The 26253-nt window shown below is 38.0% G+C and overlaps 1 protein-coding gene across 2 annotated transcripts; it reads right to left on the reverse strand.

The window, feature by feature from the left end:
* Nucleotides 1–3183: 3183 nt before the first annotated feature.
* abcg4a (ATP-binding cassette, sub-family G (WHITE), member 4a) lies at nucleotides 3184–24849 on the reverse strand. 2 transcript variants are annotated; one of them, XM_065250181.2, is made up of 15 exons: nucleotides 23362–24849; nucleotides 19219–19456; nucleotides 10704–10821; nucleotides 10344–10476; nucleotides 10204–10254; nucleotides 9921–10066; nucleotides 9258–9381; nucleotides 7943–8057; nucleotides 7124–7263; nucleotides 6917–7015; nucleotides 6642–6810; nucleotides 6380–6480; nucleotides 5950–6108; nucleotides 3705–3823; nucleotides 3184–3627 (listed from the first exon to the last, which is right to left on the reverse strand). In XM_065250181.2, the coding sequence occupies exons 2-15, from the start codon at nucleotides 19445–19447 to the stop codon at nucleotides 3402–3404; spliced, it is 1929 nt and encodes a 642-aa protein (XP_065106253.1). In that variant the 5' UTR covers nucleotides 19448–19456; nucleotides 23362–24849; the 3' UTR covers nucleotides 3184–3401. The 2 variants fall into 2 exon arrangements, with proteins under 2 accessions (XP_065106253.1, XP_065106255.1); XM_065250183.2 differs by lacking the exon at nucleotides 23362–24849 and adding an exon at nucleotides 23128–23266.
* Nucleotides 24850–26253: the final 1404 nt, after the last annotated feature.

Below are 26253 nucleotides of genomic sequence, written 5' to 3' on the forward strand. Positions count from 1 at the left end.
TAGGCACAGAACATTACTATTGCTATTAGAAACAGGTATTATCCAACTCTCTGCACAAGAGATTGCACATTCTGTCACACCTCTGTACCATCAAAAGAAAAAAAATCAATCTTTTGTACATTTCCTTATTCTATCCCTCTCCAGTGACTCCAAAGGAAACAGAACACATAAGACGCTTTTATCTAAAAGGCTCCAGGTTGGTTAGTATTACACAATACTGAACACCGAGTTGCTGACTGTTGTATAGGACGTAATCTGCTCGCCTCTCATTGATTCCTCTGTACAGCTCATAAAAATGGAGTCTGTGGTCCGAAAACATCTATGACCACGGGTGCTCACCTTGGATCTTATCTCTCACCTTGTTTTCCCTTGGTATATGGCATAAAAGTACAACTTATATCAGAGCAGCATTTTTTGATTGCAGAATGACCAAAAGATCATCTTTAAAGCTGTGTGCAATGTTTCAGCGGACAGATTGTTCTAAAAAAAAAAGAGCAATCATATCTTACAGTACTATGAGCTAAACTGTCTAAATGCTACCATTTTATTTATCAGATGGCAAATAGTCAACTTATAGTTAAGCCCAATGTTAATGTTTCTCAAACAAAACTAAAATGTCTGAAAATTAACCCTCTTCAGATTATTTTGCTCTTTTGGGGATATGTTCTGGATACATGTGCAAAACTATTTCTCACACCATCTTGCTTTTTGATTCGAATTCCTCATGCATATTCCACACTCCTAAAAATGCTGGGTTATTTTTAAGGTATAAAAGGGATGAACCCCAGCCGTAGTGTTAAACCAGTGTTCTCAAACTGGGGGTAGCGAGAGATGGTGCCAGGGGGTCCCCAGTTTTATGACATTTTATAAAATACATGAATTTATCATACACTGTAGTTAAAGGCAAACAGCTGCCATAAATACTGTAATTTCTACAGAATTATTTTTTACAGTGTAAATTCTGTGTAAACAAACCTTAGAAGAATATTGCTACCAACCAACAGCACTGCACTGGACAATTTAATACATTTTGTTTGTCAAATTCTAAGATTGAGATTGCTTTATGTCATGAATTTTTTTTTTGGGGGGGGACCACGAAGGGATGCACACTACAAAAGGAGTGGGAGGGGGTGTTTGCCAAAAAGTACTACTGGGTAAAAAATTTTACTTTTGTGAAAATCATGAAAAACGCTGGCGCTGGCTGGCAACTTTTTTTTTAAAAACGCTGGCGGCGAAAGAGTTAAGCCAGAAAATGTTGACTCAACAATGGGTTAAAACAACCCGTGTTTTTGGTGTTACCCAGCACATGTTAAATTACAACCCAATGGGTTGGGTTTATCCCTTTTTGCTTGAAAATAACACAGCATTTTTTAGAGTGCAGTCACGACACTCCAGGAGTGCATGTCATATTTACGGAATATAAAAATAAAAATTATAAATAAATGTGCAAAAAGTTTGATAAACAATCAACAAAAGTGCATACATGTATTTACAATTTGCTTGAAGCATAACACATACTTTCTTCGTGTATATATTCTCAGGTTATTAGTATTCGTCAATATATAAGGAGACATAACACATAGCAGAAATATATTTAGAAGTAACACAGAGTCCTTTGTGAAAATGTCTGCATTGCATTGCGATATTGAGTCGCCTGGTTAGGTGGTACAGTAGCAAGAAGTGTACATACAGGTGAAAACAAGAGACGTAGATTCATCCATCCGGGTTATAAGGACTCTATACCACTGAAGACTTTTAAACTGTTCATCCAGCATTCCATGTTTTTCATAACACACATTCCTGGTCTGGTGTGTCATCGTGTCAATCATTTAACTGCAAATGTTGAGAAGGGCTGACATCTGCAGCAGTGTAGTTCAAGTGTTCAGGGAACAGTCACAAAAAAAGCAGAAAGAAGTGGGCCAGCTAGACCCAATTTGACATTCAGAGAGTGACATCTTAATATCATACATCATTTTGTCATACGTCTTGTTCAAAGATGCTTGTCTGATCGGTCCCAATTCACATGAAGTTCTTCACCTTTTTGGTCATTGTAGGAAATTTCAAGTTCAAGGTACATCCCTGCTGATGAAAATTATAAGAAGAACGAATGGCCATTTCTCTTGAAAGTCCACACAGGCAGTTGTCCAAAAATTCAAGGTAACAGGACGAGTGATTTTGATACTGACAGTGAGATATTTCAGTTCTCCCTCAGAAAAAATACAGGCAGTTCACATCAAGGGCACTTGCTACAACATTCCTCAAATGGTTTTAGGATTCTTTGCCCAGAACTTTGCCAAAACTGAAAGTGATCAGCGGGTTATCATAATAATAGTAACATTGCTGTATTAACTTCTGCAGAAGCGCAGGGTATTGACGGAAGACAAAAAAGAAATAAATTGAAGATACGCTGGTTGGACAACTTGTATATCAAGCTCGGCACAGTTCTTGGATCAGCTGTTGCTCATCCCCAGTACAGTTTGATTGAAGTACTCCAGGCATGCAGAACAATCGCTTCCAAAACACTTTAGCAGGGTCTGAATGAAGTTCCTTAACTATACGACGATATGACTTTCCCTCAATCTGGTATAAAGAGGTGTGTTCATATGTTGGCTGTTGGCCATCCACATGCTATGAAGGGATTGTCATGGGATTGTCATTAGATCCAGACCTGTCAGCATGCTTCAGTCACATTAGGGTACAATGCATTTACAAAGTTAAACTGCATGTAATACATTCAAAAAAGTTAAATGAAAGTATAAATATTTTAATTTACACTGTAAAAAAAATCCGTAGAAATTGCAGCTGGGTTGCCGGTAATTTACTGTAGATTTAAATTTATGTTAATTACTGGCAACATTTTGTTCAAAGTTAAATGAACATTTAACATTTACAAGTCTTTGTCTTTACAGAGTAAACTAAAACAACAGCATCAAGCAAGACATTCTGAGAAACAAAATCACAAAGCAAAAAACACAAAAAGGTTGATGATGATTTCTATTTGCATGAGGCTGTTATTGTATAGTTTTATTCTGTAAAGATAAAGACTTGTTAATATTTAAAATGTATTTAACTTTGAACAAACTTTTGCCAGTAAATAACATAAATGTAAATCTACAGTAAATTACCGGCAACCCAGCTGCAATAACATTGTAATTTCTACGGATTTTTTTTACAGTGTACTATTTTATACTCATCTGAGAATTTAAAACATTTTCAAGTAACAAAAACTGAGCATAATTGTTGCACTGCCAAACTATGGCCCCGATATCAATGTGCATTGGTTTCTGCATTCTTTGAAGAATTGTTATGTGCGTTATGAGTCTATGTGTGTGTGTGAGTGTGTGTGTCTGCATTTTATGTCTATGTAAAATAAGATGTATGTGTAACATTAAGCTCTACCCTTAACGCTCTGATTTGACTTTATAACGCAGGACTAGGTAGGTGGCAAGTCTCAAAATTACGAAGAAGATCCCCAACACAATGAAGTCCACATAGAGCTTTGCATCCTCCACATCGAGGAGCTGCAGTACCTCCTCTGGCTTCTGGAACTTACACACTATGCCTGGACACTCCAGCTCTGAGCGATTCATGCCATAGATAGAAAGGATCACTCCCTCAAAGCCATACCTGTGGAGGGACAGATGACATTATTTAGTGTGTACGTTTTTTAAGGTGTTTATGATTATTATGGTTTCTTCACTGACCTGACGTATGACAAATAGGAGCTCCACTGCAGATATTTAGGAATGGTGTCAAAGTTGACAAAGAAGCCTGAGAACAGAAGGACCGGGATGGCAGAGACCGGACCTATGAATGTGGCGACCTGAAGATGAAGCAAAATACAAAGTTTTCCTCAGAAACGCTCAACATAAGCCATTGCTCAAGCATGAGAATGTTTTATGAATGTAGTGAATTAATGCAGTATAAATTTAAGCTACAATTATGTATGTTTGAAAAAAACATAAAAAGCAAACATCTTCGAAACATAGGCATGGCTAGAAAGGATAGTTGTGATGACTTAGGGTGTTTTCACATCTGTGGTTCGGTTCATTTGGTCCGGACCAAAAGCAAAAAATGATACATCGTAACTTTTTTAGCAGTTTTGGTTTCATTTCACACCACTCTGATTGCTCTGATCCGCACCAGTTGAAACTAACCAAAATTCTGTCATGTGATAAGATCAACATCACTCATTGGCCACATGTTTTTGAACGTATTTCCTAAACTGCTTTTCGATTGGTCAGAATCAACGTGCGCGAAATTCCAACGGAACCTCCGGAAGTAAACCAAAAGACGGAAGTAAACCATGGACAGACGGCCGGAAGCTGTAATTATGTCTCCGTGGTGTTTATACATAGTTTGTATACAGCACTCTAGACAAACCGATTTATTTTCAGAATGAATCGCGGATGAGGCTTGAAAACAACGTTTTAATTCACTACAAACGGCGAAGACACCAAATTTTTTAAAGGCTGCCCCCGCACCTCCTCGCAATTCCAGGTATGTCCGTGATTTTTCATTGTGCTAATATTGCTAATAGAAACGGTCAACAAACACTTCCTCATCCGATAATGCACTGCGCAGCTGACTACGGCAGCTGGTTTAGTCCAAAATGCGCAGTACTTTTGCAGTTAGGTCGGTTAGATCTCGGATCGTGTTCTCAAATGAACCGCTCTAGAGTTCGTTTGAAAGCGTACCGAGACCACCTCTTCAAGGTGGTCTCGGTCTGCTTGTTTGGTCCGCTTTTGGTGCGCACCAGAGTTTGATTGCTGCATTCTCACCTGCCCAAACGAAAAACACTGTGAAAACACTCTTAGGCATATACCTTGTTCACACGGTTGGTCCAAATCCGATTTTGGTGCATAGCCGATTGGAATCCAATCACATTTAGAGTGTGTGACCGGCCAAAAACTTCATGAAATCCGTTTTTTATCAGTTTCAGGCAACATCCAGAGGTGTTTTGAAATCTTCATATCGCATTTCCGGAAAGATATCCATTTCAGTCTGACTGCTCTGATCGCATTTGTGTAGCTTTTTGGTTACGTCATGCTGTCACATCATGTTAACGCAACCCCAGCCTAAACTTTGGAAAAGTCCATTTCTGACGAAATGAAAGGGGTGTTTGGGAAAGTCCATGTATTGGGGAATATAGTTTCTTCAACGTCAGACGTCGAGGCAGATTGTCGTGCCAGCGCGATGTCATTGCCATAGAAACAGTGCAGATAATCCGGAACATGGCAGAATGCTACAGGACGCACAGATCGGATTTGAACAGTTGTGATGCACAATATGGACAGTAAGTCTGTCAAATCGGATATGCACCAAAATTGGATATGGACTGACAGTGTGAGGTATAAGTGACTAAGCTCACCAAGACAAGAAACACATTTCAAACTACATGCTTTTCATGAGAAGTCTGATGAGCTTCAAGATAAGATCAAGACAAGATGAGATTATTTCTCTTAAGCCTTCTTCGGAAGGTAAGTGTTTCTCATGAGGATGTATGTAAAAATATTTGCATGCCTCTTCCATGAAAACTCATGCATTTGGATGAAGATACATTTTCGATGGATGTGTAAGTTTATAATTCGAAACACCTGAAAATGTGCTGCACGTGTGGCTAATTACATGTGGCAATTAAATTACCACACAATCTTGGGGTTTGTCAAAAAACAGTAGGTAATTCGCCCGGGAATTTTTAAGCGGGTGGTCAGAGAAAAACACAGACATTCTGGATTTGGACATTAATGACCACCCCCTGTAAGTGATGAAAATACCTTACTTCCACACAAGAAGCTTTAGATTAAGTTAATACCCAAATATAACAAAACTGGGAACTCTTGTCAAATCTCCTGAGTTATGAAAGCGCGACCTCTGAGCAATACAATTTTCTTCTAGGAATATATTGATGTGAACAGAGGTATCACCATTATGATAAAGTCACCAGACCTGCAATGAGGTGGATGCAGCTCCAATCAGAAGTCCTAGAGATTGAGCCACCAGAGCAGTGGAGGTGGACAGGGCCATGAAGAGAAGATATCTGCCCGCTTCTGGAGGCTGTTCGGTCATCCAGTACACTATACTGCAGTACATTATTGGACATATTATCTGTAATAAAAGATAAACCAACCGATAACTAACATTCTTATGTCCCTGGATTTACCACAATAGTGCTAAAATAAATGTGGTGTCCAAACTAAAAACAACTTGAACTGACTAAAATACATAAGTGCCCTTTGTTTTGCCTCAAAAGTAATGTTTTTAGTAAGGAATGTTTGTTAAAACTAGTTATATTTTATAATTAGAATAATGAGTAGTCCTGGATTAAACTAATCCTTGTCCGAGAACCCTAAATGACATAAGAAAGATGTAGACATACCTGAAATGGAATGTCCGCCATAGTCTTTGCCAGGTAATATGCCTTTAGACTGTACCAGTAGTTAAGATGCTCCCTTAAAAACACAGACATCTCCAGTGGAACTGCAATTAAATTACATACATTTTAAATTAGTGAATCCATTTCACTGATACTGCAAGGATGATAACTCTCAGTCAAGCCAATATATGCGAATCTAATCAGTCACAAAGGGATTTGGTAAATACTCGGATCAAATCTATTTTCCATGCTAATGAAGCCTTACATGTGAGGACTGTGGGCATAAGTGCAGCAAACATGAGGAACAGCATAGAGAAAAAGAGGAAGCCGGTGTTGTTAAACACTTTGCTGGCATCATTTCCAATGTTCAGGTACAGCAGACCAATCAGCACACCAATAAACAAGTGCGACATCACCCTCAGATGGGTTAATACCTAAACACACACACACACACACACACACACACATTAATACATCAACACAATGTCTTAGGTGCTTTCTCCAATGACCAGTAACAAGGGAATAAAAGAAAACTTCTACCGTGTCTCTGCATATAGTGATGAAGGTTCTCTTAAAGAGAATACAGAACTGTGTGAAGGTACTGGTAGCAAATGTGTGTTTCTCAATAGTGCCTGAATCCTGAATAAATAGAAAGAAACACAAAGGTGGACAGGTCAGAGACAGATGATCTAATAAACAAACCAATTTTGTGTCCATGACTTGTTTCCATCACATTAAGTGACTTACATTATAACATTGGGAGGGAGATGTGGGGTCATTCTTGTCGATGGAGTTTTTCTTGCTCTCATCTGAGCACAAGCCTCCCTGAACGGCCTCGAAGAGCACATGGTTCAGATCCCCATACTCTCCTGAGGCGACCTCAATTACTGCCAATAGAGAAGTAGTGGAACTCATACACATGCTGACCGATCAAGTGATAGATAAGAGGATTACAATACAAGCCATTATATAACTAAACAAACTGATATTATTCCTTAAAAAAAATCTGTGTACATTATTTTAATAATTCATTAAAGGTACAATTGCATTGTGTATTTCACTTTGGTTCTTATTGATCATTTCCGTTTTTGTAGCTTAGCTGCTGGTACAGTTTGGAGAAAATAATTTTTCAAATGCGTAAATGTTATGTTTGAAACTACTGACTGGCACTTGTTAAAGGGATAGTTCACCAAAAATGTTGTTCTTAAACTGTATGAATTTCTTTTTTCTGATGAATACAAAAGAAGATGTTTTGATAAACGATGGTAAGCACACAGCTGATTGACTTCCATAGTAGGAAAAACAAATATGATGGAATTCAATGGGTACCGTCAACTGTGTGCATACCATCATTTATCAAAATATCACCATTTATCACAAAACTTCCGTAATATTTCGTAATAGTTATATCATATAGTAACCATAATAGTTGATAGCATATAGTTGACTCGAACTCTAGTCTTGATCTAGAGTTGGACTCGACTACAACACTGCTTGGTATAAACAGGCCTTAAATTTCTCTCTCATACACACACACTCACATACACACGTACACAGTAGACCTACTAAAGTCTGCAGGATTGTGATACGTTGGGCAGTGGAGTCCGAGATTTTTCAGGTAGGGGATTAGGTAAGGTACCGTCCCTTTATATATGCACTGACCTTGACTCAGTATATAAAGCTGTAAAGAAAAACAGACAGAGTTCTTAAAGAAGACATATCAGACTTTTTCCATGTTTATGTGCTATAATTGAATCCCCAGTGCTTCTATCAACCTAGAAAATGTGAAAAAAAAAAACAGTAACTTAGTTTTGGTAAACCATTCTCTGAAAACATGTAAAAAATAGGTCATTGAAATGTGGCTCCCCTTGTGATGTCAGAAGGGGACAATACCACCCCTTAATCTGCACTATCCAACCACAGCACTGCTATTTAGGGGCTGTCAACACGGAGACGTGAATCACTGTATACGTATAAATTTTTTATCGTATTGGCGTTTCGTCCACACGGATCTGGCATTTTGGGAGACTGGAACCGCTATTTTTTGAAACCGGGTCCTAAAGTGGTTAAATCTGAAATCGACACCCTTGCGGTTTCGTGTGTAGAGCCTATCCGTATATTTTGTGAAGCGAAAACGTCATCACGTCACATCACACTACTAGCTTTATTACAGCAAAATCTATTGCTTCTATGCAATTGTGGTGAGCAAGCGATAATGGACAACACCATATGCCACATGCTCTTAGATCCACCACGGAAGACAAGCAGGAGAAAGACAAAAAGAGGCTTTTGCTCTTGAAGTTGTTGCGTTTGCCATCACTTCTTCTTCTTGGTTCGTATACAGCGCGCAAGGTTATGCGCATGCTCAAAGTCTTCTTCTCCGTGTATAGTGTATATCTGTGGGAGAAGTACAGCGCCCCATACTGGTCTGGCATATATACTACACCGCTTTCAGTCGGTTTCAGTGGTTTCGTTTGTTCGCAGATATTTCTTGAGACGACGCCGTGTTTACGGATTATTTTTTTTAGAACGAGAAAAAAAATGATCGGATAGGGAATGCACCGGCTTTGTGTGGACAAAACCTTAGTGCAGAGATCAACTCATTTGCATTTTAAAGGACACACCCAAAACAGCACATTTTTGCTCACACCTACATAGTGGCAATTTTAACATGCTATAATATCTATATGGTATTTTGAGCTAAATCGTTACACACTGTACATACTCTGGGGACATAAAATATTTATTTGATATCTTAAAAAAGTCTTGTGAAATGTCCCCTTTAAATCATTACACATCATTAACATACATACATATATACATACATACATACATAGTTTTATAGTTTTAGATTGTAGCAGTCAAAGAGTAAATGATTCACCTTGTCAAACATCTCAAAGAGTTTAGCACTGGGCTGGTGGATGGTACAAATGATAGTTCTTCCTCCCTGAGCTAGAGATTTCATTAAGGACACCACCTGGAAACAGGATGCACTGTCTAGACCACTGAACGCACACAAACACACACACACACACACACACACACACACACACACACACAGAGAGAGAGCACATGGACATTTTTTTAAAGTTAAAAATAAATGTTTTGCAAAAGAGTAACATTACAGTTAATAATCACAGACTGATATTTCCTAGTTCAGTGATCCTTATGCCTGGCTTTTCAGGTAATTTATAGCCAGTAGATTTAAGTACTGTCTTGTTGGTGTACTGTAAGCAGTATGGCACAGCATGCTATCAGAGACTAACAATCACCCACCTCCAGCCCCAGCTCCACCTGTCTAGATCTGTTTAATTTGCCTAAAATTATACATCAGCATCACTTTTATGCTAACTACTGTGTATTAGCAGCAGCAGGACATCATACTTGCTCTGCAACAGCAGTAGCACGAGCAGATCTAGTTCTGCCAAGAACAAATATATTGATGTTATGACAAGTAATATGCTAAAATGTATCATGAGTCATGTTGTCATGACTAAATTATGGTTATAAATATGCCTGCATGTAATATTGATGATATTGATACCTGGTGGGTTCATCAAAGAACATGACAGGGGGGTTATTGACCAGCTCCAGAGCGATAGCCAGCCGCTTACACTGGCCACCAGACAGAGAGATAGTACGAGTATGGGCACACTCCTGCAGTCCTAATGCTGTGAGGATCTCATTCACCTGTCATACATGATATTAATATGGATTATTGTTTATAACTAATGTTACAAACAACCACAAAGTGTTGATATTTGCAAACATTTGGTGACACTTATGGCACAGAAAACTAAAATACAAAAATGCATAAGTGGACTTACCAGTTCTTTTTTTACCTCCATATTTTCATTGAGTTTGAGGTTAACTGAGACCTACACAAAATAATGAAACATTAAATGAACCAGTAAGTTAGGGGCTAAAGATGCACTGAGTAAAAAGTCACATAAGGACCATCTCTTACCATCATTGCCTCTCGTGTTGTGAGGTTTGGCAGTAGCATGTCATCTTGCATGATATAACATGACATTTTTCTAAAGGTGCGGAGGTCACGGGGTCTTCCATTTACCAGGATTTGACCTTTCATGCCTGTCTCTCTGTGGAGAGAGAAAGACACAAAGACAAAAATCTTAATGCATGCATAAAATGAATGCAGTACAAGGAAGGAAATTAATAATACATTTTTCTTTTTTAAACAATATTCTTTCCCATCAATCCAGGGTGCAAAGATTCCACAACCCCGCAGAGGATAAGTGGGTATGGAGAATGGATGAAAAAAGGGAATATTCCTTCCTTGCCAATGTACACAAACATGCAAGCTCACCTGTAGCCAGCGAGAATATTCATGAGAGTGGATTTGCCAGCCCCAGAGGGTCCCATGATTCCAATAAGCTCTCGACTGCAGAACTTTCCAGAGAGACATTTCAGAAGGGCCTTATATCCTGTTGAAAAATTGTTTGGGTATATCATGTAAATTGTGTTGTACAGTATAACAGAAACGAGCTTACCAATAGGCACAAAATAGGTGGCTAGCAACAAACAAGCAAACAAACGGGGTGATAATATACTTAAAGGGACACTCCACTTTTTCTAAAAAGTATCCACGAAAAAAGTCCCCTGCTATTGAAAATAACCAAAGGGACTACTTTCAGGCACTGCTAGTCATATCGGCCTAGAAAATCCCAACTTTCAATTTTCCTTCGGTCTTAGTACACGATGTAACTACAGAAGAGTCAAGTTTTAAATGGGGAAAATATTGAAACTTTTTGGTTATTATTGAGCGCGATGCTATGCTAAAAGTGGTACTGCCAGACCCGGAGATTGGCTGAATGGATTCCAAAACGGTAAAAATCAAATGTTAAAATCTAGAGGAGCTGGAAAATATGCATTTTTCAAAACAAAGTGGAGTGTCCCTTAAAGTCCCTGTGAGTATTAAGCTAAATGCAAATCTGAATAAGTATGTAAAGTCTGTTTATTCTGATTATTTAAGTCACTTCCAGTAAAATCACTTACAATGGGAAATAGCGAAGAGTGCAGAGTGCAATATGTTTCATAATTAACTTCATACTGCACTTTCCTATTAAATATCATCCGAACAAGTAAGCATTTACTGTAAATTTACAGTAGTGTTGTTACTTAAAATAAACATTTGCTATGACTGATATTAGCTTCCACACAGCTACTGCAAATGGGTATTTTACAAGGACATTATTATAATTTGTTGCATTGTTATGAGGCTTTCACTGGAGACAAATTAAAATAATAATTATTTGTGTAGTCATATACATATATTTTTTTTACATTATTCTGAAGAAAATTTAGTTTAACCTGATACATGTTAATATGTAGTATCAAAACTGATACGTTTAGTTGAACATTTAGCATTTATGTCATACTTTTCTCAAAAACATTAGATCAATCAGTGATAAGTGGACCCCTGTTGAAGAACCCTGCGTTAGTGGAATGAGTCATAGAATTGACTCTTATCTACTTTCCGTCTGCTTCAAAATGGAAACAGGATCTGGGGCTGTAAATGCATTCAATCACTAAACTATCTTTTATTGTTTTCTGTTTACCTTGTATATGCTATCCGCTCCATGTAGCTTTCTTTACTTATGGTTTATTTAATAGGGACCATTCATATTCATGAACAGTGTTGTCAGAATTAGTTAACTACTTTTCATCTGTAGTTCTATGGCAACATAAGACTAACATAAAGACCAACAATCATGTAACATTCATTCGCTATAAATTAAAAAAAAAAAGTAATGACATATACAATAAAAAAGAGAACATACATAATGGCAAAGACATTGTTCATCCACCTCTATACTGCATTCAATTTAGTCAAAGTGTATGAGTGATAAAAGTGTGACAGTGATATGTGATTTTCTAAAAGCCACTGTTTTAAATCAGTTTTAAAGGTCTTGAATGTGGGACATTCTCTTATTGGAAGGGGCAAGCTATTCCAAAGTTTACCAGCTATACATTTTGTCCAAAAGTGGTGCGCCTAAATGTTATCACACACTCCCAAGTCTGTAAAAGAAGCCATGCAGCAGAGAAGGGGCAAGATTATGTACCATTTTATAAACCAAACAAGCATTTTTGGAAATTTTCATAATAATTAAAGCTTAAGAATGTATGTCCATCCAAAATTTTAAAAAGGTGAAATGACAATGCCTTTATCACATTTTTTATTGCTTTCTTAAATAGGGATTCAATACTTTTAAGTTATGCTATATAAGAACAACGTGGCAGCTTTAGTGTTAAGAAATGGCCAGAGCCTGCTTTAAGTCAAGTTAGTTCAGTCAGTGGTCATCTCCTGCACTTTGTTCCATTCGTATAAATGCAATATCCTATTCTGAAATATCTGTGATATGATCACATCAGCACAGCTATGATTAAAGGAATAGTCTACTCATTTTCAATATTAAAATATGTTATTACCTTAACTAAGAACTGTTGAATCATCCCTCTGTCATCTGAGTGTGTGCACGTAAGCGCTGGAGCGCGCTGCGACGCTACGATAGCATTTAGCTTAGCCCCATTCATTCAATGGTACCATTTAGAGATAAAGTTAGAAGTGACCAAACACATCAACGTTTTTCCTATTTAAGACGAGTAGTTATACGAGCAAGTTTGGTGGTACAAAATAAAACATAGCGCTTTTCTAAGCGGATTTAAAAGAGTAACTATATTTTATGGCGTAATAGCACTTTTGGGAGTACTTCGACTCGGCGCAGTAACACCCTCCCTCTCCCATTATGAGAGTGAGAAGGGGAGCGGACTTTTCAGGCGAGTCGAAGTACTCCCAAAAGTGCTATTACGCCATACAATATAGTTCCTCTTTTAAATCCGCTTAGAAAAGCGCTATGTTTTATTTTGTAAAAATTTTTAGTTTTAGTTTTAAAAAGGCATAACAGTACACCTTTAACAAACTGAATCAATAGATGTATCCATGCAGTCTGAGGCTATGTGCTGATAAGGAGAAAGCATCCATCAATCTCCTATATAGTTGAGACCTGAGCGAATTAGGGAGGATTTCTGAAGCTGAGAAGCACAGAATCACATTCTGCAATATATTGAGCTAGTGAAGTATATGAAGGTGCCATCTGTGTACAATAAACATGTTGAATTCAAACTGAACTGAATAGCTGGTGCAGTACAAGAATGTAGAAATGCTGTTTAGCATAGAGACCACCAAGTTCTGAAACAGTCATCTAGCAAATAAAAACTTCTTTGGAAGCAAAAGAGTCACACTGCAGATTTTTAGGGCCAAGCGGCTCTCAGCCTTAACCATACGGTAATTCTAAGTCTACCAGTGAATACAGCATCTGTGTCCAGCATCTATGCTTAATCCCACAGTTTCATATTTTTTAAGGCAGCCATCCAAAAACCATCCATGTTTATGTCTCGACACTATCATTCCTGAATGATGACAGAGGAAAAGTGAAGAGAGAGAGAGAAAAAACAGACTGGGATAAGGGATTGCTGTGAGATAAAGGAGATAAAACATGACAGGAGTACAGTGAGAGAGATAGAGTGGAGCGAGAGGAACATGAATTAAACAAAAACAACAGAGGAAAATCAATAAAGACGAAAAGCTTGGGGAGAGAAAACAAAGGTATGAGGCAGTATGACATTTACAGAGGTGGGGAATAGCAGAAAGGCCACAAAGCCTGTACTTAGATGTCAAATGCATATAACCAGGATTAGCTCTTACATACATTAACATGCATAGGGTCAGGGCAGTACTTGCCTACAGTCACATGCCTACATAACATTAAATACAGAACAATTGAAGTTTGACAGTTTTTTTTAGTATATATATATGATTTATTGGAAATGTAAATAAATTAGACAAATGCATGGAGGCGGTGTATTTGTAAAACATTATTTCCTGCTTAAATACAGTCCAAAGTTGAACTAAGCAGCAGTACCGAGCCGGAAGTTGCGATTAACTTCACTTCCGTGTTGTGATGTATCACACAAGGAAAATAATGTGCATGGCCTGTGTTTTTCACTTTGATTTGATAAAGAAATGTAGGCGTTTCGTACAGAAATGGAACTGACTGACAGTTGGAGGGGGCGGAGTTAAAAGATGCTCCCGCCCAAGCCATCTATATGACGTCATCAGAGAATGATCACCACAAATGGGTGGAAGAATTTTCAGATTTTGACTAGAGTTCACGTGTGGAGATGAATTTTGAAATAAATAAAGACTAGTGGGCGTCTTTTTCAATAGGAGACAGGTGGAAAGCGGCAAAACGGGGGTGGTTAGGTGAAGCGGAGTTGGTCCACACGCCTTGCTCGTGTACCAAAACGCTTCCACTCCACAAGAAAAGCTGTAGCCAGGTGTCGATACATTTTTATAACGAACCCTGCAATGTTACATTAAAAAATAAATTTTTAAAACAGCAAAAACAGCATTTTTTTGAGTGTATGCATATCTGTGCAGGTTTGTCGTGCTGATTAAGCTAGCTAAAAAGGAGGAATAACGGCATCATCAGTTTTTTAACAGGGTAATTAAAATTGTGAAATATACATTTTTATAAAGCCATACAGACCTAAATATAGGCTCAACATCTTATTCCAAAACTGTGTTAAATTTTAAGTTTATTAAAACAAATGAGACTTATATTTATAGTGGCATCATACATCTCAAACATGAAAGAGTTTCACAACAGATGGAAAAACAGAGGGAGAGTATAATGAGGTATGAGGTCAAATGAAACAAAGGGATATTAATGTATGAGCTGCTACGTGAAGAGCGGCATAATACAGTTCAGGAAGACTGCCTTTAGAGAAAAATATGAGTTTTAGACCAAAGTCATTTTAAGGAAGTCGCATCAGTGCCGCGCCATATTTGCAATGCTTCCAGGAACAAGACCTGTCGATTCTGCACATGTGCAAAGTCCTTCTCAACGGATTTTCATTCTTTAAAGGGACACTCCACTTTTTCCAACTCCACTAGAGTTAAACATTTGATTTTTACCTTTTTGGAATCTGGCGCTACCACTTTTAGCATAACTTAGCGCAATCCATTGAATCTGATTAGACCATTTAGCATTGTGCTCCAAAATAACCAAAGCGTTTTGATATTTTTCCTATTTAAAACTTGACTCTTTGGTAGTTACATCGTGTACCATTGTGTATCCCCCATTATTACGATTACGTAATAATTCAAAATTACGATTTATTTTCGCCCTTGTGACGTTGGGGTTAGGGGAGTGGTTTCATTATTGTTTTTTCCTTAAAATTTTACGTTTTGTACGATTCACTTTGTACGAATTCATATAATTTGCCAACTCATAAAAAATATAAATTCCAGTGAGATCAGGTGAGAAGTAACAAAAGCTGCTGTGTGTGCACTTAGGCTTACTGGCCTAAATGCATTGAGGTGCTAAGTGTCCGTGCGTGTGACAGAGAGAGAGAGAGAGAGAGAGAGAGAGAGAGAGAGAGAGAGAGAGAGAGAGAGAGAGAGAGAGAGAGAGAGAGAGAGAGAGAGAGAGAGAGAGAGAGAGAGAGAGGGAGAGAGGGAGAGAGGGAGAGAGGAGAGAGAGGGAGAGAGAGAGAGAACTCTGGGAAACACTGCACTAGAACACACCTTACACTACGACTATCTCGGGTTAAAAATCAGCGCATCAGGCGGTTTTGGTCTCGCGGTAAATGCACTTAAAGAGAAAGCTAGACGAGCATTCTATGCCATCAAAGGCAAATTTAAACAAACAGACATTCCTGCTACAGTTTGGTGTAAAATATTTGATAGTGTAATAATGCCCATAGCTCTGTACGGTTGTGAGGTTTGGGGTCCACAAAGCCTAACAGATTACTCCAAATGGGACAAACATCCAATGGAATCCCTGCATGCTGAATTCTGTAGAAATATTTTAAGAGTTCAGAGAAGAACACCTACTAATGCATGCAGGGCTGAATTAGGCAGATACCCCCTAATAATACACATCCAAAAACGCTCCCTTAAATTCTGGTCACACTTAAACTCAAGTCCCCCGAACACACTTCAATATGAAGCCCTTAAAACTCAAGAGAAGAGACCTAAAACCAGTCCCATCTGTCAACTGGCTCTAAAACTCCAGACCAGCACTAATGAACGCAAACAAACCACAATAAACCAAATCATTAAAGAAAGTCAAACTTTATATTTGGATCATTGGGATAATGAAAGTAAAAACCAAAGTAAACTAGAATGTTATCGGGCACTAAACAGAAAATACAGTCTGTCAGAATATCTCTCCACTGTTAGAGATGTAAAGCAGAGACAAATCCTCACTAAATACAGACTCAGTGATCACAGTCTGGCAATAGAGAAAGGCCGACATAGACAAACATGGCTCCCAAAAGAAGAGCGAATCTGTGTCCATTGTGACAGTGGTGAGATCGAAACAGAGACACACTTTCTCCTTTACTGTGGTAAATATAAAGAGCTTAGAGAAAAAAACTTTGACAAAATCTCAAAGCTCATACCAGAGTTTCATAGCTCTTCAGACTCAGATCAAATGAAGATGTTACTGGGGGAAGACAGACACCCATCAGTTGCTGCTAAATTCATTTATCAGTTACACACCATCAGAAATAATCCACAGCCCTGATCTTGTACAGTACTTTTATTTTACCTCTCATGTGCCTCCATAAATGTACATTTGTATACTTCATATGTTTATATTTCAAAGTCAACTTTATATTGTAAATATCCTCTGATTCTATTTTATTTTGCAGTAGTACTTCATCCATCACCCAGCACCTTAGCTTAATTGCACCTTAATGTTTGTTAATATTGTGTTATTGTATGTTTCTTGTTTTATGTATAATGCTTTGGCAATATTGTAAGTGACACAATCATGCCAATAAAGTTCTTTAAATTGAAAATTAAATTGAATTGAGAGAGAGAGAGAGAGAGAGAGAGAGAGAGAGAGAGAGAGAGAGAGAGAGAGAGAGAGAGAGAGAGAGAGAGAGAGAGAGAGAGAGAGAGAGAGAGAGAGAGAGAGAGAGAGAGAGGAGAGAACAGAAGTATAGGGTGGCAGGAGATACAGTTAGGCTCATTAATGTGATCATTCGGTTATGCAGGGAAACCCCATGAGCAGTTCAAATGGACAGTGATCGATATATAAAAAATAAACTGGGTAGCTTTTGCTTGTATAGCTTAGTGCACATTATCAAAGGCCATGCAGTGCAATCAATATTAAGTGTAAACAGTAGATTAATTTTAAAGGAGAATATTAACAAATTTCAGAGGTTAATATGAATCACAATTCTTTCAGAGGTTAAAAAATTAATAAAATGAAAATTTCATGATTTAAGGACAAAAATAATAATTATACATAAGCTTAAGCACGCCAGTGATAGACTAATGTTCTAAAACTATTTTTTTTTTTTAGGAAAATTTAATAATAAAAAAATCATTTCTCCTGTAATTATAGTTTACTCAAATTCTCCTTCCTTGGCCACATTCAATTTCTCTCGTGTGTGCAAGGGGTGTCTCCACCATGTATCTGTTTATTACCTTACTAGTTATGTTACAGCCTGTCAATCTTATCTCTTACTTTATCTCTAGAGCCAATGAGACAAAAATATCAGAAAACCCTTGCCATGATAAGCAATTTTCTTTCATGCACCCATTCAAAACCAGCCAAGATGCTCCAGACAGCGTAAAAAACAAATGCACTGTACTCTGATCAAATCTAACCACAGAAAAAACACGGTACAAAGGAAGAGGATCCTTAGCAATACATTGAAAGTACATGCATATGGGCTGATCTCCTCCTGGCCAGGCTTGGTTAGCCTGGGCAGTTGACAGCAGAGTTGTCTGGGGAAGTGAATTATTTACTATATCTGAAGTCTGCTGAGAACAGCACTTTATAAGACACAGGGTGGATGACCACGGATGAGTATGCGTTTACTATGTCTTTTCAGGCATGCCTGTCACTGGTTGAAAAAGATAAATGCAGCTAAGCACAGTATTTTAAATTGTAGCTGTGAAAGGAAAATAATTTAAAGGTCCACTGTGTAGATTTTTAGAGGCATCTAGCGGTGACATTGTGAATTGCAACCAAAGTCCACAGCTTCAAAATGCATAGAGAAGCTATGGTAGCTGCCACAGAACAAACAAGGGACAATGAAGTGACAATGTAGTGACAAAAGACCCTCTACAGAACAGTTTGGCCATTTAGGGCTACTGTAGAAACAGTGTGACGCACATAACGGTTAAAAAATAAAAATGGTTTGTTCTAAGGTAATAAAAACAATACAATTCATTTTGTAAGGTGTTTATACACCACTCATAAAATAGGTCTGTATATTATATTGCATTTCTGTCAAGAGATCCTTCTAAAAGTTACACAATGCATCTTTAAGGTGACTATTAAAATTGTAAACACTTAGTTGAGATCATCACTAAAAAAGCCATTACTGTATTAGTGCGAGCAATTATTATAACTCATATAACATTTTTATTCTTTGTGTGCTACAAAGAATAGCCTATACAGTACACTCCGTCAAAATTATTGAAAGTATACCTATCTTGTAATTGCTCTAAGTTATTAATTCTTCATTTTAGCTTAGTTTTTAAAGTTGAAAGGTTACATGAGTATTTTCTGTGCCATGAACTTGCAGTCTGTTTGTTTGTTTGTTGCCTAACAGGGCTAAAAGTAATAACATTGGTTCAAACAATGGCATAAATCTAGGCCACGGCTGCCCATTTCTCCTAATGGCAGATGGTGGTGCTCGCAATTCTTTTTGTACCTCCAGCAATGATGAAATTACACACTCCGCCTTAAAGCCTTAACTTAATCATCAAATAGGATAAAGGATTAAAGCTGTACCTCGCTTTCTCCAGCAGGGACCTTCACGGATGGTGTAGGAGAGCTCAGTAAACTCCAGGTCCACCGCTGAACGCCGAGGCAGATGAGTAAACCTCTGCGCCTCTGTGATGTGGTTTTCCACTTTCTTTAGGTGAGTCAGCAAGGCAGCATCTTGAGCAGTTCCAACAGGATGCTTGATCTCCTCAATGGGTATGGAAACTGACCCCAGCTCTGGGAGCTTTGCAGCCATACCAAGAGCCTGGAAAATGTGTGCGGATACAAGGACGAGAAGGATCATTATAATATGGAATGATTTACAGTAAGTGGTTGAAGATGTACTGTAACTGTAAAGACAAAGATGCACGAGATGAAATACATAACTTGAAAGAGCAAAACTTCTATGTGTGCCCAGTCTGTGAAAAACCAGGTAAAGTCATACAAAAAATCATCCTGTAAAAATATAACCTTGATATCTTTATTTTGACTGAGTAAGGCCAAGGTTTAAAAGATTGAAATCAATGTTAAATTAGTAATTCAAACTTTGATGCTCCTGATCTGAAAATTACATAATATGGGCTTGATTTCACAAACAGGGTCACATTTACCCAAAACAATGGCATTACTTTACAGTCATTGACACATATATGCAAACCAAAACTGTCATGCAATTTCATGCCTCTGAGTCTGTCCCACATCTTTAAATTTGAGCTTGGAAATAGGAGGAATAGAAAGGAAATGAATTAAGCTCATTCCCGCTTTCAAAATGAACCTGTTATCTAATTCAATCATGATGGTCATAATTCTGAATGAGCATTCTCTCATGCTAACCTCATTATGTCACATATTAACATAATATGAAGTGTGATAAGTGACTGAAAGAAATAAAGGACATCTGTAAAAGTGTTACTATATAACCAACACAAAACAGTTATCTCTGTAATAAAGGAAGCATCTGTTCATGTGTGGGATGTTGGTTAAGCACTTACGGTTTCAGCTATTAGATAAATTACCATTAGAGGATATGAAATTTAACACCTGCATTAAAATCTTAAAGAGAAAGCAGTTTTCCATTCTTGTGAGGCCAGACACCGAAGACTTGGAATACAAATTATAGGACCATTTTTTAACCATGGCTGTATTAGTAATATTTAAACGTCCCATTCTTTCTGTGTTTTTGATGCTTTGATTGTGTTTACAGTGCGCAAAATAACATTTGTTCATGTGTCATGTGTAAAAAAGCAGGTTTTTCTTTTCTTTATACCGCTGCTTTTACGGTCCTAAAAACAGACTGATGTCTTCTTTGTCCTATGAAGTCTCTCCTTCAGGAATACGTAACGAGTTCTGATTGTGTAGTTTGTTAAAGGGATAGTTCGGCCAAAAATGATATTAAACCCATGATTTACTCACCCCCAAGCTGTCCGAGTTGCATATGTCCATCGTTTTTCAGGCAAACACATTTTCGGATATTTTAGAAAATGTTTTAGATCTTTCAGTTGATTAAATGTAATGTTACGGGGTCCACCCATAGTCCATGACCTTCAAGTCCAAAAAAAGTGTGTCCATCCTTCACAAATTAAATCCAAACGGCTCCAGGATGATAAACAAAGGTCTTCTGAAGGTAATCCGCGCAGTGTTGTTGTAGAAATATCCATATTTAAAACTTTATTAACGAAAATAAATACCTTCCGGTTGCGCCCCCATCTTAGACTCCTCTGTATTCAGGAGAGAGTATTAGCGTAGTGTACCCATTTTTCTTAGTGACGTATGACAAATTCAGAGGGCGGGTGCACAGAGCAGCAGCAGAGAAGCCTCCGTAGGCTGCGTAAGCTCTCATCCTGAATGCGGACGCGACTAAGATGGCGGCGCAACCGGAAGGTATTTATTTTCGTTAATAAAGTTTTAAATATGGATATTTCTACAACAACATCACGCAGATTACCCTCAGAAGACCTTTGTTTATCATCCTGGAGCCGTTTGGATTTAATTTGTGAAGGATGGACGCACTTTTTTTGGACTTGAAGGTCGTGGACTATGGGTGGACCCCGTAACATTACATTTAATCAACTGAAATATCTAAAACATTTTCTAAAATATCCGAAAATGTGTTTGTCTGAAAAACGATGGACATATGCAACTCAGACAGCTTGGGGGTGAGTAAATCATGGGTTTAATATCCTTTTTGGCCGAACTATCCCTTTAAGTGTGTTGTGATTCGACAGCAGCTTAGCTTAGGAGAACGACTGACGTATTCCTGTGGGCGGATTTTAGTTGACATCATTCAACCAGGAAGTAGAGGGCTGAAGTCCAAACCAGCCGTTCGCTGTAAATGGGACTTCTGTTAAAGAAAATATATCGTCTGGCAGTGAACTTTGAGCTTTATCTTTTTGCAGGTATTATTTATGCTCTAACAGCAACATTACTCTAACTAAAGTTTGATAAATGGGATCAGGAAAAACGTGACCTTTAAATAATTGAGCTAAAATGCATCCCTGACTGTGAAATCCAGGATTAAATCTCATAATCTAATTATAAGATTTTGAGCATCAAAGTTTGATTTTAATAATTGATGGCATGACCTAACTCAGTCAATATTAAAAATATCAAGGTCATATTTTCACACAGTGTTCTATACATTTTGTAGGATGATTTTATAGAAACAGTAAATCACAAAAAAAATTACTTTAGCTCGGTTTTCACAGACTATAGGTCACATTTTTGGTTTAAAATTTGGGGAATTTTTAATTTCTTCCTTGAGAAATATTTTTTCTTGCTGGATGTGGTAATGCTGAGGTTGTAATTCCGGAACTGTTGTAAGGAGTAGCTTTAAGGATCCGATAACAGCCTGACAACATAATGCTGATTCACACAATTTTACAGGATGACAGAGAATGCCAAAGCCCTATACACCACACACACATTTTACACATACAAAAAAGACCTTCAGTTTAAACTGACGTAAAGCACTGGCTGAAAATAGAAAGACAATTAGCTAAAACATAAAAATAGACACAGATTTTGGTACACAGGATCAGAAGTTGCCTTGCACATAACTCTGCATTTCAAAATGTCAGGCGTCCATATTGTGCAAATGTCAATTGAGCAATTATTCAAAATTCATCATTCCGATTTAGTGACACAGACACTGCGAAACATTGCACAAACCAAGAGGCACAGCCAGATTCCTGACAGCGATGAGAATGTGGAATCCATATGAGTTATTGTATTTCACGTCAATGAGAATGCACTTAGACAGCAGAATGCGTCTAAACCAGTTCCGGGTGCGATGCTTGATAGAGCCCTCAGCCCTGCCTCTCTGAAAACCAAATGTTTTCTCTGTTGCCAGCAAGCAAATTATACAGTTGAAGTGCTTGCATGTCAATATGGTACTTTCCATTAGAAAGGGTTCGGTGCATTTTTCATTATGGCTGCAGAAAAGCAGTGATGCTAAAATGTGATCAAGATTCATATGGGACACCAAGGAGTCAACATGAGTGTGAAGGTGAAACATGACCTCTGTACTAAGCTGTGACACACAGTGTCATTAAATGAAACAGATTCGATCATGATGCAGTCACGTGATGCCTTGATGGTGTTCACAGCTGGATAAATACATGCCTCGGTGATGGAGAACAAATCCTCAATGGACAAAAATTCAGCCAATCCACAGATTACTGTGATCAGCCTCTTTTATAAATGTAAAAACCAAGTCAGTTTTGGCAAATCTTGCGTTTTAATTTATGAACGTTACTGATAATCACACTTGGTTTGTGTTGTTCGACTAGTTAGCAAAACACTGTCTGGCTGTAAAAGGTGTTTACTAGTGCTTTTCTCCCTAACACAGACAGAATACACAATGAACAATTATGTTGTTAAGGAGTTAACCCTCTATTCAAAAACAAAGGAATGATGCTGAAATATCTTTTCATCTACCTTACATACAGTATGTGCTCATATCAGGGCTGCACATACTAAATGTTTCCAGTAGCATCCATCACATGCTGAGGACCTGTCAATGACATCACACGCATTCAAAACACACTGCTTTGAACAAGTGTTAATGCACACACACACACACACACACACACACACACACACACACACACACACACACACACACACACACACACACACAAACACAAACACACACAATTGCATGATACGTACTTTTCGACGTGTTGAGTTGATCTAAAGACGACTCAAAGGAATTAGCAAGCGTCAATCCTTACAAAGATGCCCAGTTCATTCCTTTTCAATTACATCATATGTGGACACCGGTACAATCAACAGGAGAGGGCCACGCGCAATAGTCCCGTGGCGAGAAAAGATGCTCAGGGTCCGATACACGCCCGATCCCGCTCACCGGTAACGGAGCGGAGGCTCTTCTTCTTCAGAAAACGGCAACACGTCACATTCATATCTTTTATTGAAAATACACCGATCTGGAGATTATCCCCATCCAAAACAAACACGAGAGTCATGAATAATTAAAAAGATGCAGCATCCGTGTTAAACCGTGAGTTTCGTTTCGGACAGTGAATGAAAAGACAAACCGTGACTCGATCATTGCGCATCTACATCAGTCATCCGGGATGCGCGCGGTGATGTGGGGAGAAGAGTTGCGCTCGTCGGTACTCCGGATGCTGCGCCGCAGTAGCTCCTAATTGCGCGCATGGGTTATGAGCATCCCTGGCACGCCGGGCGAGCTGAGATACTGGGCGTCACTGTCAGGTTAAAACTGCTAGTCTGAAAACTAAATAGTGGCGTGTTAAATAGTCGCAGATATTTAAAGAAGCAGACTTACTTACATGTTACATTATAACGCCTAGCTTGGGTAAATTCTGAAAATGTAGCATATAGTAAACCTCCTGCAGTATGAAGTTTCTATCTTCTGTTTAAAAACATGGATGCAGTTTAGGTGTTATGCAAAAAATGTTATGTGTGATGGTAGAGGCATGTAGGTGTTGGGTGGGGGGGTTACACACTCCTCTGCAGGAAAGAAAGGGCAGGGTTGGCATATAATAGCGCCATATTATAGACATGGGGCTGGTGGGGATCTCAATTTTCCCATGATCCGGTGAAGTTGTTAAGCAGGTGCAACGGTGTCTCTACAGTCTCCTATTCCACGTTTTCTATCATGGCAACAGGGGTTTCTCGTTTTTAGGGCAGGGACACGAAACGCACCGACAGTCTATTTTTAGTTGCCTGTGAGGTTACGTTGGGGGGGAAGCAAAGGAAGGGGTGTGTGTATGGAGACGTAAAAGTTAAACAAAGGGAAATTACAGCCTATCCGACATCATGAGGGAAATGTGCGCGCGGTCTCTTTAAAGACGGCACCTGCGCATCCGCTGGTGCTGATGCTGCAGTGGTCGGGTTATTCTCGGTGAAACCAGTGGGGTTACTCGCGTTCAAATTACGCCCTATATCATTCACTGAGAGTGCACATCTTTTCACTACAGTGATTCACTGTTTATTAAACACAAATATGTATAGATAGAAAGATAATCATTTTTGTTGTGTGGCATGTAATATGTTATAGCACAATAATGAATATATGTGTTTAGTCGTTTCTATTAATTGCAGTCTGTAAGGTGCAACTGCTGGTGAGTCACTGTTTTGGCAGAACTTACACAATGCAAAAAGTCTACTTCAACAACACTTCACTGCAAATTTTCTTTTCAATGATTAGGAAATCAGAATTAAGCTTGGGTCTGTAAGTGAGGCTGCGATAAGTTTTAAACATTAAAAAAATGACACTATAAATCAATAATTACTGACAGGTAAGAGTATGGCGCAGCTGTAAATCTGCACAGAGCAACACCGACTCAAAGCTGCTGTTGCTGCCAAAGGTGTATAGTTGCGGTTTATTTCGGGCTTCCAAGGCAGTACAGACGACATAGCTCTACAAACAGGCACTACTTTTGTTGCTATGAGCTTTAAAAATAAAAAGTGTATGATGTCGCTAAACTGGCAACACTGCTTGTTCTCTCTCTCCCTCTACTGGCAAGTAGGAGGTAATGGCTTTCACCAATGATTGGCTTTCATCACGGATGAGAAGGAATTAAGTATTTTCCCTACAGAACGTGCGCTTTTAGAAATGTTAATTATAATGGGGAAAAATAAAATATGCTACAGTAAAAACTCGTTATTTTGCTAACTTTAAAAAAACTTGAAATATAGCTAACGTTAAAACTCTAATAGATATAACAAAACTTACTTTTTAATTTCTTTTTGAAATAAAGTAAAATGTACAGTAAACTGTGTTAATAACCATATATTTAATAAATAGATAGACAGATAGATAGATAGACGGACAGACAGACAGATAGATAGATGCTAAAACTATGGTTTCTGTAAGTTAAAAATACAAGTCACCTCGCATGTTAGGAAAAATAGTTAACTCTGTTGTGCGTAAAGCCACAATGCAGATACAGAGATGAATAAGAAAACAGCAGACAGCAGACAAAGTGATGTAATAATAAAATAAAGATGGTTTATTGAATAATCTCAGTTGCATTTTCGGTGGTCTGTCTAACTTTGTCTGACTAGAAGCAGATTTACCAAACACAGTGAAAGTTTACCGCTTTAAAATATTCTCGTGACATTAATAAAAACCTTAAGATGGCATTAAAAGATAATACAGCGCCAACATAAGATTAAACAACATAAGAAAGTAAGCCTAATGTAGAATAGAAAAACAAAATAGAATAAAAACGTTAATTTATATAATATAATATAAAATAATATTTAAAATAAGAATCAAAGAAATGAAAGGTATAGGCCTAATTGAATTAATAGTCAATTAAGTAATGCAATTGAATAAAATACACATTACTGCATTTGTAAATAAATGAGTTCTAATGCCTTGATTTGGGTTGTATAGTGGGTTTTTGTGATAGCATTTGGGCTGCATTTTGAACCTTATATAGCTTACACACACACCACAAATTTTTATTCTGTTATGTGTCCTTTTCCTTCTAGACTTGATGTGGGAATGTAGCAGCCGTTTCTAAGCTTTCAGTGTTATCTAACAGTTCTCGGAACACAAATACCCAGAGC

This window comes from Paramisgurnus dabryanus, chromosome 5, assembly GCF_030506205.2.
Source record: "Paramisgurnus dabryanus chromosome 5, PD_genome_1.1, whole genome shotgun sequence".
NCBI lineage: Eukaryota > Metazoa > Chordata > Actinopteri > Cypriniformes > Cobitidae > Paramisgurnus > Paramisgurnus dabryanus.